This window comes from Lissotriton helveticus, chromosome 8 (assembly GCF_964261635.1).
Source record: "Lissotriton helveticus chromosome 8, aLisHel1.1, whole genome shotgun sequence".
In the NCBI taxonomy this organism is placed as follows: domain Eukaryota; kingdom Metazoa; phylum Chordata; class Amphibia; order Caudata; family Salamandridae; genus Lissotriton; species Lissotriton helveticus.
The window spans coordinates 1,312,479,832-1,312,500,779 of record NC_136069.1 but is presented as its reverse complement, the minus strand read 5'-3'; the positions used below and the strand labels follow the sequence as shown (position 1 = coordinate 1,312,500,779).

General features: G+C 44.0%; 1 protein-coding gene across 1 annotated transcript in view; it reads right to left on the bottom strand.

The window, feature by feature from the left end:
* Nucleotides 1–20,948, bottom strand: part of USP9X (ubiquitin specific peptidase 9 X-linked) — a 1,542,050-nt gene that overhangs the window by 308,591 nt on the left and 1,212,511 nt on the right. The window contains exons 34-35 of the mRNA XM_078658291.1: nucleotides 20,030–20,171; nucleotides 14,038–14,788 (exon numbers count right to left, since the gene is read on the bottom strand). Coding sequence (XP_078514417.1) covers nucleotides 14,038–14,788; nucleotides 20,030–20,171 — 893 coding nt within the window. The remainder of the gene's footprint in view (nucleotides 1–14,037; nucleotides 14,789–20,029; nucleotides 20,172–20,948) is intronic.

The following is a 20,948-nucleotide window of genomic DNA, read 5'->3' as shown; positions in this document are numbered from 1 at the left end:
TAGCTGCTTTCTGAAGGAAAGGTGGTTCTGTGTAAGGCGGAGGTGAGTGGGGAGAGAATTCCAGGTTTTGGCCGCTAAGTAGGAGAAGGATCTTCCTCCCATGGTGGATCTATGGATGCGCGGAACTGCGGCGAGGGCTTGATTGGATGATCGCAGTTGGCGGGTGGGTGTGGAGAAGGACAGTCGTGTGTTGAGGCATTCGGGTCCTAGGTCGTAGAGGGCCTTGTGTGCGTGGATGAGGAGACGGAACGTTATTCTCTTGTTGACGGGGAGCCAGTGAAGGTCTTTCAGGTGACTGGTAATGTGAGCTTGACGGGGGATGTCCAATATGAGTCTGGCTGAGGCGTTTTGGATGCGTTGGAGTTTTTTCTGTAGTTTGGCAGTGGTTCCGGCATAGAGGGTGTTTCCATAGTCCAGTCGGCTAGTGACCAGTGCGTGGGTGATAGTCTTTCTTGTTTCGGTGGGGATCCAACGGAAGATTTTTTTGAGCATACGTAGGATGTTGATGCACGATGATGATATGGCGTTGACTTGTCTGGTCATCGAGAAGGAGGAGTCCAGGATGAAGCCCAGGTTACGTGCGTGGTCCGTTGGTTTGGGTGCGATGCCCAGGGCCGGTGGCCACCATGAGTCGTCCCAGGCAGTGGGGGATGATCCTAGGATGAGGACTTCCGTTTTGTGAGAGTTTAGTTTTAAACGGCTGTTCTTCATCCATTCGGCTACTTCTTTCATTCCTTCATGTAGGTTCGTTTTGGCAGTGTTAGGGTCTTTGGTGAGGGAGAGGATCAGCTGGGTGTCGTCTGCGTAGGAGAGGATGTTGAGGTTGTGTTGTTGCGCGATGGATGCGAGGGGACTCATGGACTCATGTAAACGTTGAAGAGGGTGGGACTGAAAGATGAACCTTGTGGTACTCCGCAGATGACTTCGGTGGCCTCTGAATTGAATGGGGGGAGGTAGACTCTCTGGGTTCTCCCGGCGAGGAACGAGATTATCCAGTCCAGAGCTTTTCCTTGTATTCCGACGTTGCTGAGGCGTTGTATGAGGCTGCTATGACAGACTGTGTCGAAGGCGGCGGAGAGGTCAAGTAGGATGAGGGCAACTGTTTCTCCGTTGTCCAGTAGCGTTCGGATGTCGTCTGTAGCTGCGATGAGGGCCGTTTCGGTGCTGTGTTTGGCACGGAATCCGGACTGTGATGAGTCAAGGAAATTGTTGGATTCCAGGAAGGCGGCGAGCTGACTATTGACGGCTTTCTCAATGACTTTGGCAGGGAATGGGAGGAGTGAGATGGGGCGGTAGTTCTTAAATTCAGAGGGGTCTGCTGTGGGTTTCTTCAAAAGGGCGCTGAGTTCGGCATGTTTCCAGCTTTCTGGGAAGGTAGCGGAGTTGAAGGAACAGTTGATGACATCGCGGAGATGGGGTGCGATGATGGAGTCTGCTTTGTTGAAAATGTGGTGGGGACATGGGTCGGTTGGCGATCCTGAGTGGATGGAGTTCATCAGGCGGATGGTGTCTTCAGTAGTGATTGGGTTCCAGGCGCAAAGGTTGTGAGAGTTCTGTATTGGTTCGGAGGTGGGTGGAGTGGATTGTTCTTCGGACTAGTTTTCAAAGCTGTTATGTATGTCGACAATTTTGTTGTGGAAGAAAGAGGATAAAGAATTGCAGAGGTCTTGGGAGGGAGTGATGTCGTTAGTGCCGGCGGTGGGGTTGGTAAATTCTTTGACGAAGTTGAATAGTTCCTTGCTGTTGTGGGCGTCGTTGTCGAGTCGATCCTTGAGTGCTGATTTCTTGGTGGATCGGATCAATTGGTGGTGTTTGCAGGTGGCGTCCTTGAAGGTGGTCAGGTTGTCAGTGGTTGGGTTTTTTCTCCAGGTTTTCTCGAGAGTACGACATAACTTCTTGTATTTCTTAAGGTCCTCGTTGAACCAGGGGGCCTTTTTGCTACCTTGTTTGATCTGGTGGTTTTTCAATGGTGCTAATTCGTCAGCGCTGTGGGTGATCCATTGTGTGAGTTTGGTGGCAGGGCAGCTTGGTTTGGGTCCGATGATATGGTAGGAGGGTTTTGGTTAAGCGATGTGGAGAGTTGGTCCGCTGTGATTTTGTTCCAGTTTCTTCGGGGAACAGGTTGTGGGTCGCGGTCTTTTTGTAGTTGAAGTGAACGCAGCTGTGGTCCGTCCAATGGAGAGCTGTGGTGTGATCGAAGGAGATGTATTTGCTGGAGGTGAAGATAGGGTCAAGCGTGTGTCCGGCAAAGTGGGTGGGGGTGTCAACAAGTTGTTTGAGTCCGAGATTGGCCAGGTTGTCCAGAAGGGTGGTGGTGTTGCTGTCGTTTTTCTTTTCCAGGTGGAAGTTGAGGTCTCCCAGTAGGATGTAGTTCTCGGAGGTGAGGGCATGTGGACTGATGAAGTCAGTGATATCTTCGTTGAATTGTGTGCGGGTTCCTGGAGGTCTATAGATGAGGGTGCCTCTAACTGTGGTCCTGGGGTCGGTGTGGATCTGGAAGTGGAGGTGCTCGGCGGTGGCGAGGTTATCGTCGGCGCTGGTTGTGATTCGGATGGTGTTCTTATGGACGATGGCGATGCCTCCTCCTGTTTGGTTGGTGCGGTCTTTTCGGATGATCTTGTAAGCGTCCGGGATGGCTATGGCGATGTCGGGCGCTGATGAGGTGTTCATCCAGGTTTCTGTAAGGAAGGCGATGTCCGGCGATGCAGTGTCGAGTAGGTCCCAGAGTTCAATGGCGTGTCTGTGGACCGAGCGGGTGTTGAGCAGGATGCACTTTAGGTGGTTAGTGTCTGAGCTCTGTTTGGAGTTTGTGGATTTGGTGTGGGTCCTGATGCAGTCGAACTTGCAGGAGTGGCAGGTGAAGGGTCCATGGGTGTGTCCTGGGGCGGCTTGGTAGCAGTCTGGGAGACGGCCGGAGTTGAGTGCTGAGAGGGTTGCGGCGTCGTATGTTAAGCAGGCGGAGTGGGTCTTACGGGGGGCAGGGGGTCTGGCGCTGGGCGCGGTCCAGGCACGGACGGGCGTAGACGGGCTTACCTTTGGCGCGCATGGGGCGCGACCGCTGCGCGTGAACGCTGCGCGGAAAGGCATCTGTCATATGTGGATAGGGGGAGGGGCGAGGGAGGATCAGCTGGGAGGTGGGGGCGGGATGTAGAGGACGGGCTCCGAAGGCACAACAAACAACAAAATGGCAGCAAAAGTGAAACTAGAAGCAGGCTGGGGCACAAAGACAAATTAAATAACTTATACAATCTGTGATGAAAGCGCTACAATATTGATGCACAAAACAAGCAAAGCAATTTCCAGTCAAAGCTACACTGCGAGCGCTACAACGGGGACTGCACAAATGAATACAACAGTGCTTAAGTCAGCTAAAGCGCTATAATTATTTCTAATGCTCGACAATGCTTATCGCAGTACAGCGCTATGACGGACAGCAGTCAGCAGTTTTTAAATGAGCAGATCAGAGCAAAGAGCGCAGCCCAACGATACCAAAGGAGAGCAGGGAGCGTGGGGAGCTACCGCTACTGAGAGCGTCAGGCTGGTCACCGGTACACACAGACAAAAGGTGGGAAAAGTGAAACTGCCAAATAAAAGGAGTTAAGCCTCTTGGCCCATGAATGTGCTCTACAGACACTATTATGAATATGCTCTGAATCATGTAGTCTACTGCTCATCACTTTGCCTAGGGAAGTTATTGGATTTAACTACTTCCAGTTGTCGTTCACCTAGGTGCCATGAATAATTACGATTGGGGCACTCTCTTTTTCCCCGGAAACGTAACACCTTACTTTTTGAGGAATCAAAAAGTGAGCATCAGCATACAGTTGCAAGGTGCTTAGGCTTCGTGCTAAACCTTTGAGGGTTAGGTCGAGGATCACAATATTAAAAGAGTATAGCAAACAAATCACTGAGCGTCTGCCAATACTTGGAGAAAAAACAACACTTTTAGATACAGGACTGCCATGGTCAGATATACAAAGGAAAAAAAGTAGTAGAGCTAACAAACACCCTTGTTTCAAGCCACTTTTTGTAGGGATAACTGTAGATTGTCCCTGATTCCCGTCTAATAGTATCTGGCACCAGGTGGAAGACTGGAGGGAAATTATTAAATGTAATAAAACGCTGGGCATTCCAAGATTAGGCAGCTCTTACCACAAAGTTAGCCATTCAACTTTATCAAAGGCTGTGAAAAAGTTGATAAATGCAGCATAGACCAGGCATGGTCCCATATTTTTCAGTAATACCTTGCAGAGCTGCAATATTGTCCAGGATGCAATGCTTTTTCCTAAAATCAGATTGCTCTAGTGGGATAATCATGGTATCCTCGACCCAAGAGTTTAGGTGCTCCAAAAGACATCATGCAAACACTTTACCCACAGCATCTAAGAGTCATTTGACGATATTTAAAGGACAAATTGCGACTCCATATCTGCATTTCAGAAACAGTGGTCAAACACAAGAAGGGGAAATTGATGACCAAAGATTAATTTCCCTTTTTAAGACAGATATCGGGACTTCATCCTGACTCATTGCACCAGAGGACGACATAACCCTGACTGAGGGCTCGGTCTCAAAGAGGGTAGACCATAGCTTGTCATAGTCATATCAGAATCGATGGAGATATCTTCAATACGATAGTCAACAGCAGGGTTCTCATCATTCAGTTGCCTAAAAAAACAGACCCATACTTCCTCACTAATGGTTAAAGGGCAGAGATGAATTCCAGTTCCATAGCAAGCTGCAATGATTTCCCAGAATTTTTGCATGTTTTTTTCTGAAGGTCGCTTCTCTTAAATCAACCCACTTGAGATTACATTTTTGGTTTTTAGCCCAAACCTTAAAACGGAGTCTTCACCTGTCCCTATTCCTATGCTTTCTTTATTTTTGATGTAATTAAAATTACAACTTCCAATTGAGATTTAGATCACATAGATATCATTGCATCCGTGTGTTTCCATTCTTCGGGGAAGGAGGTAAAGGCGATGGATGCATTTGTGATGGTGGTGAGTTCCTTTCTGATGGTGTTTTTTCCCCAAGTTGAATATGTGGTGGGGGCAGGGATCCACTGACTGACCCAAACAGTTAACGAAGAGGTTACATGTTCATCTGCTACATGCAGTCAGTGACTAACAAGTTACTTACCTTCAGCAGTGCTTTATCTGGTAGAGGCTAACCTTAGAATTATTCACAGGTGTCAGACTGGATCCAGAAATTCTTTGTGAGCAGTACCTGTGCAGGAAGTGACGTGCACCAGGCCTAAATAGGCACCACCCCAGCATGCTGACATCAGTTTCCTCATGCAACTTTCCATGCCAGGAGCCCCACTGGTGAGGAAAACTAGGGCTCTGCGAAGGGAAACAGACCTGTCCCTAGGAATCTTTGGCTAGGTACAGTCCCTATCAGATAAGGTGTTACCAAAGAGAAGTAACTTGTTGATCTGATACAGACTTTTAGCGGCAGATTCCTTACTTTGGAATAGATACCCAAGCAATACCTCCCTGGAGATGGGTGTGCGAAACACTTCACACAAAAAAAGTCCTGCATGACTAAACGAGCAAAGTGCCTGTCCAGAGGGACCGGACTGTCCAAGGCAGTAGTGTTTTGTTAATGTTTGCAGAGAGGCCAATGTTGCTGTCTGGCAGATGTCCACGACCTGGATTCCACATGCTAACACAGTGGTTGCAGCCTTGGCTCTGTTGGAACGAGCATGCAAGCCCTCAGGGGGTTGTGTCCTGGCCAACACGTAGCAGTGCCTAATACAGATAACGATCCATCAAGGGATGGTCCACTTTTGCATGGCCTTTTCCTTCTTCACTCCAAGATATCCCACGAAGAGATGGTCGTCCAACCGGAACCTTCTTGTGCAGTCTAGGCAGAATGACAATTCCATTTTTGGGTGCAGTCAGTGAAGTCACTCCTCTTCTTTAGAGGGATGTGGCATAGTGTAAAAAGTAGGCAGGGTGATGGCCTACATGAAAGCGAGTTGACCTTTTGGCAGAAAGGAATCTCTAGTGCGTAGAACCAGCTTGTCTGGGTAGATGTTCAATAATGGATGCTTGGATGACAAAGCCTGAAGATTACTGGTACTCCAGGCAGGTGTTATTGCCACTAGCAAGGCTATCTTGATGGTAAGGAGCCTGAGATTTCAAATGCACATCAAGAACATTTGAACTAGATTAAAATCCCACTGAGGTAATGATGAAGGGTGAAGGAGGAAACATATGTTGCAAAGCTTTCTAGAATCTATGTACAATAGGGGATTTAAAGAGGAATGGTTGGTCAGGCAACAACTACAAGGCTGATATAGCAGAAAAGTAGCTCTTCAAGGTGCCCAGAGCAGAGCGAGCGGTTGGGCAAGGGAAAGAAGAAATAAAAGAACCTGAGAAGGGGGGCAGAAAGCGGGTCAACCTATTTTTCTGTATACCATGCCACAAACTTAACCCCAGTGGTAGACATATACTGTTTTGGTGACAGGACGCCTGGCAGCCAAGATAACATTGCAGACTTCGGGCAGAAGGTCAATAGCGGTGAACTGTCGACGTTCGATCTAGCTGGAGTGTTGGAAGGTTTGGGTGGAGAACCCTTCCCTGCGACAGAAGATCCTCCCGAAGGGGCAGCCTGATCGGAGGATTGTTGGCCATGCTCAACAGCCTCAGATACCAAACCTTCGAGGCAAGTCCGTAGCCACAAGGATGACTTGGGCCCAGTCATTTCTTATTTTCTTTAGAACAATGGACAGAAGTGGTATGTGGGGAAAGACGTAGAGGAGGCCTAAGCTTTACTGGAGATGAAAAGTTGTTCAGAGCTAAAGCAGCCTTGGAAACTGCAGCGCACAGACCTGCTGACCTTGCACGTTCTTGGCAGTGGCAAACAGATCTAACCAAAGTTCTCCCCCCGTTGAAAGAGAACTTGCACCACCTCCGAATGGAGGCAACACTTGTGATCCACGAGGCATCTTTGGCTGAGTTTGTCCACCCTGGCTTTCAGAGAGCCCCACAAGTGTTGAACCACCAAGGACATGCCTGGATGTTCCAGCCATGTTCTGAGACGCAGGGCCTCTTGACAAAGGGTCCACCACACCACTCCACCCTGTTTGTTGCAGTACCACATGAATGCGGTGTGGTCAGTTAACCCCTTCCATGCTGGTGACGGAACCACTCCGTCACCAGCCACGGGTGGGCTGTGCTAATGACGGATTGGTTCCGTCACGGCCCAGCCGCTAATTTTGCACCTGCGCAGCGCGTTCTAATGGACGGGCGGGGTGGAATTACCGCCGCGGCCAAGGGGTTTACACACGGACTAGCCTTCCTTGGTGGGCGGTAGAAAGGCTTCTAATGCCAGCCGGATCACCCAGAGCTCAAGAAGGCTGTTGGGGAATCCAGAATTCCACCTGAGGCCATAGGCTATATCTCCACATCTCCCAGACGGCCACCCCATCCCAGGAGTGATGCATCTGTCACCACCGTCATTTCTGGTTGGGGAAGGGAGAGCAGTCTGCCAATGAACCAATTGCGGTTCGTTAACCACCACTGCAGATCTTTTGCAGTTCCCTCCGAGATCTGGACCATGTCGGAGAGATTCAGCTGATGCTGTGCCCACTGAAATTTCAGAAACCACTGCAGAGTCCACATATGCCAGTGGGCATGTGTCACAAGCAGGATGCAGGAGGCCATCAGCCTCATAGTCAGTCTCAACGAAATCCAGGATAGAGGCTCAAACATCAGTCTCATAGCCTGTGTATCCTGGACTCACCGTTTGGGAGGATAAGCCCGAAAGTGAGGCGTGTCCAGAAGAGCTTTGATGAAAGGGAGCTTCTGAGAGGGCGTCAGGTGTGACTTCAGCATGTTGATGGTGAACCCTAGCAAATGCAGGAGGTCTGCTGTATTCTGGAGATGGGAGACAACAGCCTTCAACAGCAAGTTGTCGAGATAGGCAAAGACTGGTAACCCTGATCTCCGGAGACGAGTTGCAACCATCGCCATCACTTCGGTGAACACAAGAGGGGCGCTAGTAAGGCCAGAAGGTAACACAGCGAACTGAAAGCGCTTGTGGCCCACTACAAACCGCAGGTAATGCCTATGGGCAGGCAGGACGGGAATGTGGATATATGCGTCCTGCAAGTCCAACGCTACCATCACGCTACCATCCAGTCTCCCAGGTCCAGGCAGACAGAACTTGAGCAAGCAAGAACATATGGAACTTCTCCTTCTTGAGGAAGAAATTGGATAGCACAAAGGACTCTTTTCTTATTGGGCACCAAAAAGTAGCGGGAATAGCAACCATGACCCACTTCTGGCATATGCACCCTGGTGAAGCAAGGAGAGACGGTCCTCTGTGAGCCTGCCGCAAGCAGGTGACATGAATGGAGGGTTAGTCAAGAAGGGGAGGGAGTATCTCTTTCGGAAAACCCATCAGTCTGATGTAACAGACCTCCAGTGGGGCAGCTGATGGCATATCCTGCCTTCCAGTAGGTGCCCATGATGGAAAGAGGGCAGACTATAAGGTTTTGGAAGCTGCTGCTGCTGGAGGAGGGGGAGGGGATGTAGTCCGACCTCTGGCTGCCCGAGTTACAGATTCTTTGGGAACCGAAATCTCAGCCACACACAGGCTAGAAAGCTTGTGCACTGCGTTGGATGGAAGGGTATAGACACGCTGGAAGTCCCTTTCGCACCCACATAAGGGGTGAATGGCAGATTGGGGGTGGTGTGGGACCATGGAAAGGCCCAAGGACCTGGCCGAGGCCCTGCTGTCTTAAGCGCTGCATCATTGAATCCACCTGATCTCTGTAAAGAAGGAACCATCAAAGGGCATGTCCATAAGGGATGCTCGGAAACCCCCTGAAAAGCCAGTTATTCTCAGCCAGGCATGGCGCCATAAGGCCACTGTCGAGGAAACTGCTCTGCTTAGGGAGTTGGTGGTATCCAGTCCACATCTGATTGTGAACTTAGCTGCATCTCTCCTGTTACAACAGCGTGGCAGAGTATGGCCCAGGCCTCCTCTGCAACCATGGGCAGCACCGAATTCCATAGAGCATGGGAGTAATCACCTAAAAGGCAGGCGGTGTTCACATGCCGCAAGGTGTTCAGCCTCTTGGATTCCCTATCTGGGGGAGGTATGGGAGACAGAGGCTCAGGCCACCGAGCTCTCCGGGGTAGGGTGTTGAGTGAGGAAATTGTGGCAGTGGGAAATTGTCCTTTTCACAGGAGCTCCAGTGCTGGACCTGGACCCGGTCCCAAGCAGGATGTCTGCAAAGGTCTCAAATTAAATAGGAGAAGGAGTTCTGAGGGGGACACTCCCAGTTGAAGCACATCCATCAAGATGTTAGTCCTGACTGCCACTGAGAGAAGGCTAAGGTCCAGGACCTCGGCCACCCTTCCCAACACCATTGCAAAGGACGCTCCCTCATCCGTAGCCAGTATGCCATTATCTGGAGAATTGTCCAGTCCACTAGCTTCTGCCAGGTTCTCACACTAGTCTATTTGCCTATTTGAAGGCTGGTATTCCTCAGGGCCCAGAGACCCTTCCTAATACTCCCAGAGTCCTAGCCCATAGGAATAGTGCTCAGGCTACGTTCTGTAAGGCATGGCTCCATTCAGCGTCTGACAACGCCTCTGCAGCTTTGTGTAGGAGTTGGGGTTTAGAATGGGGATGGCGCCGGGAAAGATGAGGTTATATGACCAGTGCCTTTCCGGACTCTTCCAAGGGTTGACTGTAACCGGAGCTGCCGGCATTGGACCTGTAAGGTTCCCTCCCAAACACACAGGACCCGAAGGTGTGCCGGTGTGAACAGGTCGCTCAACTGTGAGAAGCATGGCCTCATAAAACTTTTGGATTTGAGTGGGTGTTGCTCTGGCTCCCGGAAACTTCGGGAAGCGCGGAACCGACCAAGGCGCTGGCTCAACTGCAGAACCAGGCCTCAAAAGGCAACGGTCCTTCGTCTTGTTGGCTGATGGACAAGGTAAAGTGGAAGACCTCTGACTTACTCTTCTTCTTGGAGTGGGACTTACCTAGGTGACCCGATGACTGAGTGCAACGAAGATTTATGGGCCTGCGACTGATCCTGCAACCTTCCTCTCGACTGGGATTGAGACCATAATGGCGTTGCACGCCGAGGCATCAGGAGCTTGAGAGATCGCTTCCTCATGGCCTTAGGATTCATCATGCGACAGTCGACACAGGTCTTCATGTCGTGATTAAGGCACGAAAGGCAAATAAGGTGCGGGTCTGTCTCCAGCATCGATCAGGGACAGGCATATCAGGGTCTGAAGCCAGCCTTCCTAGATGACATTCCTGCCGCACAAGGAGAAAAACTTCTCAAAAAGTCTTTGCAAAAAGTCGGAAAAAGGCTAATCAAAAAGTGACATGGGGTTACTATCTCTGGAGCTGTGCTAACAGGCATGGAAAGAAAAGAACTGTTGTCAGCCATCTGCGGTGGCCCCTAAATAGGCTCCGCGCATGTCACATCCGGCACAGAGGACGCCACAAAAAGCCGAATGACGTCACCTACCGGTGTGCGAGGTGTCCTGCTCATGAAAAATGTAGGGATGAAGTCTGACGCATGGGGATAATTCTAAGCTAAGGAATCTGAAGCTAGAAGGCTCTATCAGATTAATCTTGTTTGGCGTCAAACTGAAGCAGTGTCGTAAGATGCCCGATCTGAAGAAATGAGGGCAGGGATGAGAAAAAAAGAATAAAGATCCAAACATCCAGCAAGATGTTAGATCTAGGCCAACATTAGGAAAAGCTTAATGTGACATATGTAAATAATAGAAAAAAGACAACTGGAGGACGGGGGGGGCATGCATATGCATGATGAAAGGTAGGTCGCACAACTCTAAATGAACAGCTTTCGCAACGGTATCTGGTTCCACCATTAGGTGGCAGACTGCCCGCAGAGTTGAGGATGGGGAAGAGCAGGACTTAAGAGTGATAGATGTAATAAACAAATAGTAGAAACACGTGGGACTCAAGACAGGATTCAGGAGGCTACATTCTTTTAGGAATGAGGCTGCAAAGTGTACAATACGCATAAGGCCTGCCGAATTAAAATCTAACCCATATCTGCCTTCTGCCTGCTGACTGGAAGGAGATGGGGAATTGTAACACTAGGTAATTGAGAAGACCGATTCTTCAGCAATCCAGGTTGACCAGCATCACACAACTAATAAGTGTTATGAGGAGCAAAGTAGCATATGATCTTGAGGGCTAGGAAAGACAAAGTGGCACATTTCTGATGTCTCTTAAATTGACGGAGGACAGGTACATGGAAACTGTAGGAAACCTGCCTTTTCTGCATGGTCACCTTGGATGTTTTGCTTTTGTTGGACCCAATTTTTGCTGCTGATTACTTAACTTGGTGTACCTTAACCCTACTAACCAGTAGTAAAGTGATTGTTCTACCCCTTTAAGTATGGCTGAATAGGCATACTCCTAATTGGCCTATTTTACTTGAATATAAGTCCCTAGCATATGCTAGAACGTGTACTCTGGCCTGGAAGTTAAATGCCACTAGTGGACTACGGCACCTATTGTGCCATCCACTACAGTGGTAGTGCCAAAATGGCTTCAGACCTACAATTTCTGCCTTACTGTAGCATGTAACCCCTGCAATTTGACATGTCAAAATAAACCCTTAAGACAGGTAAAGAAAAAACAATCTTTTTAATATTAATATGCCCCCCCCCCCCAAGCAGCCCCCTGTAGTTCACAATGTAGGGCACATGGTATTTAAATGTAGGACATGTTGAAATTTAATGTTAACATGTCCTTACAGTGTCTAGCATCCACAAGCAATTTTAAATGTGGTAGGCCTAGCTGCCCTATGTAGAAAATCATAGTACAGATTAACATACTACTACTGTACCTCTGGGATAGAAAGAGCCAGCAAAAGAATGAAAAAAACTTTTTAATAGCCATTATGAAATCCAATTCAATGGTAAAGTTGGATTTTTAATAAATATTAAGGAAAAGTAACTTTTAGAAAATACCTTTTCCTCACCTGAAGTTCCTGGGGGCTAACTTGCATTGCCTCACCAGTACCAGCCACCTAGTAGTTAGTCATGAATAGGGGTGAAATACACTAATAGGTTGACCTGAATGGGCAGAGAAATATTCTGACCTGCACAGAATATGTAGGATACGGGCTGTGGGCATCCTTTTTGATACTACACTTTAAGTGGGAGAGAACAGAATGCTAAGCCAATTCTTGTGGATACACTGCCTGGTTGCTGAAGCCACTATTTTCATTAAAAAAAATCACATCTACAGTTCCCCGTGTTGTTTCTTTGTCATTCTGGTATTGTTTTATTTATGACATTTTACTATATATTTTGACTTTTACTGTTTTAGTACTGCATAAATGCTTTACACATAGCCCTAAGTTAAGCCTGTCTGCTCTGTGCCATAGCTACCATGGGACTGAGCTCAGGTTAATTTAGTGACTATGAGGGTGCACCTTGATAAGGGTTGTGATTATTCCTTGAAGTAGGTAGTCACCCACACCAAATCATAATGCAGTTTCATACACAAACATAGACATGACCCTTAAAGATCCTTAATGAAATTGAGGTGGCTATAGCGTCAGTAAGGAAGATAAGAGAAGAAAACACAGAAGGAGCGCAGGACAATGGAAATAGATGAGTTGCCTTGTTTTTGCAGGAGTCTTTTAGGGAAGTGGAACAGAAGACATCATAATGAAACTCACTGAGGAACATGGATTAGCTGGGAGCCATTTTGGTTTAAATGAGCAGGTAGTGTCTGTGAAAAGATGGAAAGCAAGCTCAAGCTATGAAATATCTGAGGAAAACAGTATAGAGTGAGAAAGAGGGGTCCCTGGACTAAATCATTCCAAATATCCATTTTTAGAGTGTTGTGTGCGTAACATGCAGGCTGCATAACTACTGATATAAATATATATTAAGCTTTCTTTTCCAGTATGGGAATCTTCCTCTGTTTCATAATTTTAGGTGAGACAAGTTCACAGCATAACGAGAAGAATTTCTAATGGACATCTGTCTAACCGTACTTAGCTTCACCACCACATTTGAAATACAATGGTTATTTTCAGAATTAAAAAATGAACATATGTATGATAACACATGCATCACCAAGGGCAACAGAGCTACCATATCACTGCAATGACTCTCAAACAATTAGAGTGTTAGCAGAGGGAAAGTTCACTTTGGGGGTGAAACTAGGTAGAAATTCTTGTGCTTGCAGAAAGCTACAGCATGAACATGGTTATTTTCTTTGACCTTGTTGGTCATATCCTAAAAAAGAGGTCTTGGGATTCATTCACTGCAAAATGAAAACTAAATCATCTAAAGAAAGAAGCAATCATCTTACAATTATCATGAAATAGGAATTAACTTCATCTGATAGGCAAAGCTAACAATCACAAATCTAAAATATGAAGTTTTGTGAGATATTAAACATACATTAGCACACTAAATTAGACTTCTAATTTATAAAGATCATCACAGTCCTGATGCCCTGCTACGATACATGCATGCGAACTCTGGGTCAGGTTTATATTATACATATGCTGAGTGTTGTAGGCCTGATCAGTCTGATACAATATTAATCGGAGACAATCAGCCATTCATTGACCACACTCACACTATAAACCATAAAACAGGAAGCACACAACATTAAAACAATGACCCGGTTAAAACAAAAAAAAAATATGTCTTGTAATCCTAAATGAACATAATGTTTAATTAAGCAGCACACACCCACTATTTTTAGATATCTAATGAGCTTATTCATATTTAAGCAAAAACGCTCAGTTATTCTGAAAGTGTTAGACAATAGTTCCTTCCTAATGGATGTCAGAAGACAAAAAATTACTTATTGAGCTGACAATGTATAAGAAAAGACAACATACTAAGCTTTCCACTTCCAGCAGCGGGCACAATTCATGAGAAGGTTTTACAGAAAGAACACTTTTACAAAGCAGCATTCAGCTTGACAAGAATATAACAGTTTGACTTCAATACATTTAGATATTTAAATACATTTGTTTTTTTAGATACTTACCTGAAGGAGGAGTCAGGTAAACACTGTTGCAGGTTAACAGTTTCTTTACAAATTGGAAATATTCTAAGCTGTACTGCATACGATTGTGCATGAATTGCACGTTTTGTTTTCGGACACTTCGTTCAATGGCTGTTGGCATCTTGATTTGATGGGGCTTTGTGGCAAGAGCAAGTTCTGAAATATATTTTATTATTTCAATGTCTTTCTCTACTGTGTCCATTCGTTCATAAAAAAGAATGTATGCATTCCACCATCTTTTTTGGCGTCTGTATGACATGCGCTTCATCATATGATCGAACACTTCCCCCATGTACTCTCCACCAAAGCACTGATTTTTCATTTCTTCATCATCATCCATTTTACACTCTGTTACATCTCCATCATCAAATTTGTACCATCGATTTTTCTCACCGTCACCACCATTCCTCTGGATTATGTAAGAATAATAATGTCCACCACTTGCCTGACCACTATGCACTAAAACACCAACAAGTCTGTACTTAGTGCTTCCCGACTGGTCTTTATCAGTTTGTTCATTGGGGATCACCTGAGGTTCGGGGTTTACCTCATCTCCCTCCAACTTGGCAACACCTGCAACAGTATAAGGCTCCATATCCAATTCCCGTGGAAATTCAAAGTAGTCATTGAACTTAATTGCACATTCCCTTTCCCAGTCGTAGTCAAACCTTTTTAACTGAATAGCAAGAACTGGTGGTAGCTTTTTAATCAGCAAGCGCTTCACTGTATCAACCTAAAATAAAAAGAAATAGCAGAAGTATTTAAAACCATTTTGATTATTTTGCTAGATATCAGTCGTCCTGCTCTGAATTTAATTTTCCTTACAAAAATTTCAAGAACTGCTGTGTTCGTGTCCTACTGTTTTGTAGGATTCAAAAGTAGTACCAAGCAGAATTTAAGTCAACATTGATTATATTAACATAATTCTGCAGCAGTGTTTCTTCAAATAAGGTGTAGTTTCAGTATCCAAATAGCAAGTATTACAGAAAGTAGCAAATCAAATTTAGCAATCATCTTCACAAATGTTCTTTACATGAGCAGCTAACAGTGTTTTTGTATTTGTAAACTGAACCATATTTAACACCTGTAGAAAAAAAGAGAAAATGACACTTCTGAATATGTTTTTGTTGGGAGATCATGATCTGTGACACGTGGGCAGTTATTTCAACTTTTTTCTAGGTAAGATAATGCAAAAGCTAAAGCATCTATCAAGCATAATAATTAGTAAACACGTATGCGAGTGTTGAGATTTTTAGACATAGCAACCATATAACATGAACATGTGTAAGGAAGGGAGGACATTATAATTTTAAACTCCACAGAAATGCATTCTTGAGGGCAAGAGTCTTCATCTTACAATGGTTACACGATTCAAAAGTTGATGTCGTTAACTGAGCTAAAGTCAAACTGATGTTCCACCAAGCTGCAATAAATGCTTCAGGCAGAAAGCTACTCAGTAATCACATAAAAAAAGTGAGATACCACCAGAATCACATACAAGGCAGGCTCATCGGACTTCCTCACAATTATGTCAAGTGTCACAAAATAACAAAACGCTGGTGTGACTTGCAAGCACTTCTTCCTCTTCACATTTGCCAAGATCCAGGTACACAAGTACCCCATCGCAAAGAGGAGTACAGGAAACACTGACAACGTAACTGAACGTCCTTTGCTGAGAAGGTGGTGTGTACCAAATCCACCAGCTCCTTTTCAAGATTACTGAAATTATATTATATTTTTGTAGCACCACCTTTCAATTTTCTCACATGAAACTTACTAAACATTTTCAAAGTAATTTGAATGATCTGAACAGGTGGAAAGGCATAGACAAGATCGTGTGTACAAGGAACTCAAATTAGATTCTCAAGAGCACATAAGATAAAGACTGACAGAGCAATAATTTGTCACTTTAGCGAAGATTTCATAACCATTAGAATGTTATATTTCGCTGGACTTCTGCAATGATCAGTGAGATATAAACCTACTAATAAATACCGACAAGCACAATAATTCATGAATACAGACTATAAATATATTTTTGGGAGGGATAAATGTAAAGTTGTAGCAAACCATATTCCTTACCCATCCAGCTACATTACATGATAGTTAAATACAATGGGTGTAAGGAGTATGGAGACGTTAGAAGAGGCCTGTTCTAATCATCAAAACTCATTTGCTTTCATCATCATAGACAGATCTTTCTTTTGAATCAATGTCTGAATCCACTGATAACTGTCAGAGCTCAGCTCTCCTCATCTTCTTTCACTTTCCTCCATCATCTGTTTTCCTCACTATCCATTCTTTCTGATCGACAATAGACTATCTTTGCTCTCTTTTTTAAGGAATACACATCTACCAAAACAATAGTGCGAGTATAAAGAAACTTCAACCACAGGAAATTCTTATGATAAAAAATTATATGGTCCAACTCATTTATACGTTTCAACACCCTTTTTAATTTATATTTCTGTAGGGAAGAATACACCGTCTCCTTTTCGAGGTACAATTAAAATTTAATTTTCAGGATAATTAGAATTAACTTTTTCTTCTCCACATACTTTCTCCCTTCCCTGTTCCATCGCTGTTCACACTCAGACTTATTCAGCCTGGTGATATCTGACACCAGATTCCCTGTGTCTTCTAAACTGTGGGAAGATTGCCCCTTCGTCCAATGAACATTCAGGCATTTTAGTGCCTGGTGCAGCCTATTTCTGTTAAGATGTTATCTTGCTTAGTACTTTTTATGTCTCACTGTTTGTGGTGTGCTAATTTTAACATACCCCACCCACCCAGGTTAAGAATAGCCTTTTGTTCTCAACCACATCTGCACGATCCCTTCCTTACCCTTCACACCAGGTTAAGAGTAGCCTTTTGTTCTCAACCACATCTGCACGATCCCTTCCTTGCCCATCACACCTTTGTGTGTGTGAGAACACAAATATATTTATATTATCCATAACTTGGTCACTATCTTGCACCTCATAACTTCCACTTCAAGCATCACACCTGCATCCCCAGACACTCAGTTATATTGTTCAGCTTTAAGTGAGTTAATATAAAGGCGTAAAAACTACATTTCTCAGTGTTACCACCCCACAAAAAGTACTGTAGAATAAGACTGGTAGAGGCTGAAAAGGGCAATAAGCCCTTTCCATTTCGTTATAATGGACATATCCTTGCCATTAAAATACATTAAACAGTACCAATGAAGGTATGGCTGGCACTAGAACTGGAACTCTTATCACTGGAGGTCAGACGCGAGCCCACAAGGCAAATTTATGAAGCAATAGAATAACTAGATCGGACTGCTCTTCATTTCTGGTAATGTTCTTCTAGGTCGCTTTTTTTAAATAGTGAGCTTAAGTTCTCAAATGGAGTCCTGGCCTTTCTAGTGTAGGGGCAAAGCCCATTCTCCATACTTGCCTTAGCTCACAGGGGACCAAGTTAGCAAGCCATTATTTTCTATTCGCTACAATCCCAGATCTTCCAGCTCATGCCAAGCAAACTTTGCATAATCGTTTGAAAGTCAAGCATAAATACAAAAGAATACAATAAAAAATTATAGTGAGGTCAAGAGCATCAGCCTTTGACATAAAAAAAAGAAAAAAAAGAAAATTGTTGAGCAGAATGGAATCATTGTGAGACTTTTATAACTGTTTGCCCTGGCTCCTAGTGTGATTCCAAGTCCTAGCATCTGGGCATGAAAAAAAGAATAGAATGGTCAAGACGAAGCAGTGCTGCATTTACAGCAGAAGCATCATATTTGATAGGCGTTTTGCGACACACTGGGGTACTAAGAGGAGCCTATGAATCTGCAAAAACATATTACAAATCGTCTAAAGTCTTAGTGTGCGAATGTAATATTTCAAAGATTATCAATCCGCAGATTAAATGGTTCCCATTATATGAATCTATCAGAAACAGCATGCATTCATGCAATGACATACCCAGCACCAGTCTAACTTATTGGACTGCTTCATATAATTTTCTTAAACTTTTTGGTGGCCAAGCCATTGCATGGAATTTCTTAAATAAGCCAGATATTTTTGGTTTAGTTCCAAGACTTACATTTTCATGACTTTTCATACAGTGCGCACTGGCGTTTATCCTCAATTAGTTTCTGCTTTCTGATGTGCTAATTGGAATTATTAATTTTGTAAATAGGAATACCCACCAACAGGAGTTAAGTTTAAGGAAAATGGAGAAGTGGTGAGGAGTCCTGTAAATAGAATGTGACTGCCAGATCGAGGCGAGATCTCCAATCTCGAACTCTTAGAAACACCTCTTGTAGCGTTTCAGAGACAAACAAATTCTATTGCTGTTGCGCTTTTGAGAATTTTGAGGAAAGTACGTCATGCGGCTTACGTGCAGAACTCGCATATCAAGGCAACAAGCACACCTGCACTGGATTTCATCAAGAGCATGTAGCATCTACAACTTTGGGACTTTTTTAATCACATGTTTAACATGAATTATGGTGAAAAATCCTGCAGAAATGTTATACACACATGAATATAATGTGTAAAACATAAGCCTACGTAAAATTCCAGTTTGCCAGTGCCCAGTATCATGGAATAACTGCCAGCCCTTATCACAACAATTGGCCTGAAATGGCCATTTCTGCCTCTGAAAAGGAAATTAATTCAAGACTATGATCATCTCAAAGTGAATAGCAAGTCCTATACATTTAGACAATATGGAATAAAGGTAAGCATTAGATAATGAGCAAGAGAGCTAACCAGTGGTCTACACTTGTTTCTAGCGAGTATCAATACATGAAGATATGTAGGGCAAAGGAAAAAAACACTAGAAAATGAAATCAGGATGAGCAAACACTCAAAAGCAGGTAAAACAGGGGACATTTAAGAGGTCACTGCTGTAGAGCAAAGTTCTGAGTCGATTTAAAGATGCTGAACAGGAGTAAAAAATAAAATTGAGAATCAAAAACCAGAAATAAAAAGGGAGATATGATTTCAGTGTGGAATAGTTCGAGAAAGTACTACCTGTTGATTTGTGGCCCTGGCAAAGAGTGGCGGTAACAAAGGGGAAAGATGAAGGAGAAGGACGGTGTCAACTTCAAAACTGTCTCCAATATGTTACATAAGGGAAATATATTTAAAAAAATATATGATTTGGGCAGCGAAGGTGGGAATCAACCCAGATTACAATTTGGGCAGGGAAAGTGGGACTCAACTTCATCACCTGAATGTAGGGGTTTGCCTGTTGAGATTACAGATACATTCTTGTCACCTACTGTACTTGGCACCAGGGAAATAAAGGATTTAGGCAAGAATGAGGCACTGGCCTGAGATGATAATCACAAACAACCAAAAACGAGCACCAATATTGCCAACTACTTAAACATGGGTCACTGCTGACCACTCGACTTACTGAACTAAACAGTAACTCTCAGGTAGCTTGTTTGTCCGGAATGAATCCAATACTTTTAATAAATTTTTGATCAAACATATAAATGAGAAATTTTTCATCAACCTTAGAACACAACACTTATTTCACTCCAAAATTGACGTACAAAGACAAATTCTCTCATACAAAAGACTTTCATTCAAACATTCATACAAACGGTACAACACAACAATATATATACATCAATTAATATACAAATTATTTACAATTTTAGTACTTAACAACAAACTCATAGCATTGGAATAAACGAATTCATATGTTTTGAAATATTAGACATTTTAACAAAACATTCCTAATGCTGAATACAAGGGGTCTACGCGTTTCGATCGCCCCTGATTTTGGGGGGATCTTGTCAGGACCACGTGCCTCGAAGGCCTGAGGTGATAATAGCACAGCAACATCAAGAGTTATGGGGATGTGCTAAGTCATCTAGAAGAGATATGGTTTTGAGGTCACAAATACACAGTTTGTCTTTGAATCCAAAGCTGAATACAATGCAAAGAAATCTTTTAAGTTTACTTAAATCGTTTTGCTTAAATCAGGTTACCTTTTTGTTGCATTTCTCACAATGATATGCATTTGCACCTTCCAAAAGGTCTCCTTTGACATATTGCTCGAGGGAGTCAAGGAGGTTTTGGTGATTCCTTATATCTACATTCAGTGTTGTAAATGATTCCTCACATTCGTACCTAAACAAAAAGTACAAACCGAATCAACTGACAGTTCCAAAAACATTACAATCAGGTTTAATAATAAAATGAGGTGGCAGTTTACATTTTTACTCAATCATGCTGTTATTCTTGTTGACAAAACTCATGCCATGTGGAAAATGGAAAGACAAGCTCAGGCCTTAAAACAAGCAGTATGTAAAGAGGATGTTTTTTCCTGCACACCCTCTCAGGAGAGCTCAACAGGGTGCAAGGCATGTAACAAAGGTTGTAGCATAATTGAATTTTATTATTCCAACAACGCCTGTGCTCCCTCTTGAAAATGGTCATTGTTTCAGTCATGAACAAAGCAGACCACAATTTTTAAACATAATTCAGATTTGCAACTACTCAGTTATTAGATGGCAAAATATCAACAAGGTTTCCCATTTTTTTCGGCTTCAGGTAATTCAGGGCACTACTATATTTAATGTACTACTCGTTGCTATAAAGACCCGAGCGTTCCCATTACTTTTTGAAATCCTTAAACTCAGTCGAAATAACTGTAGAGTACTAAATAAGGCTAAGATGGATCCAAAGCCAAAAATACTTAAGGAAATGACTTGCTAGAACTTTTCGTTTGAAGGCGAACACAGATTGGCCCAGCTACAGGGCAAAGAAGTAACGTTAGGCATGGTTAATAAATTAGCAAATGCTTGAAAAAGAATCACTTTATGCTTGAATATCGAACTTTGCCCTCTGCACCAGCATAATACAGAAGGTTGTATTTCAGCGAACATCAACAAGCCTGTTTCTCCA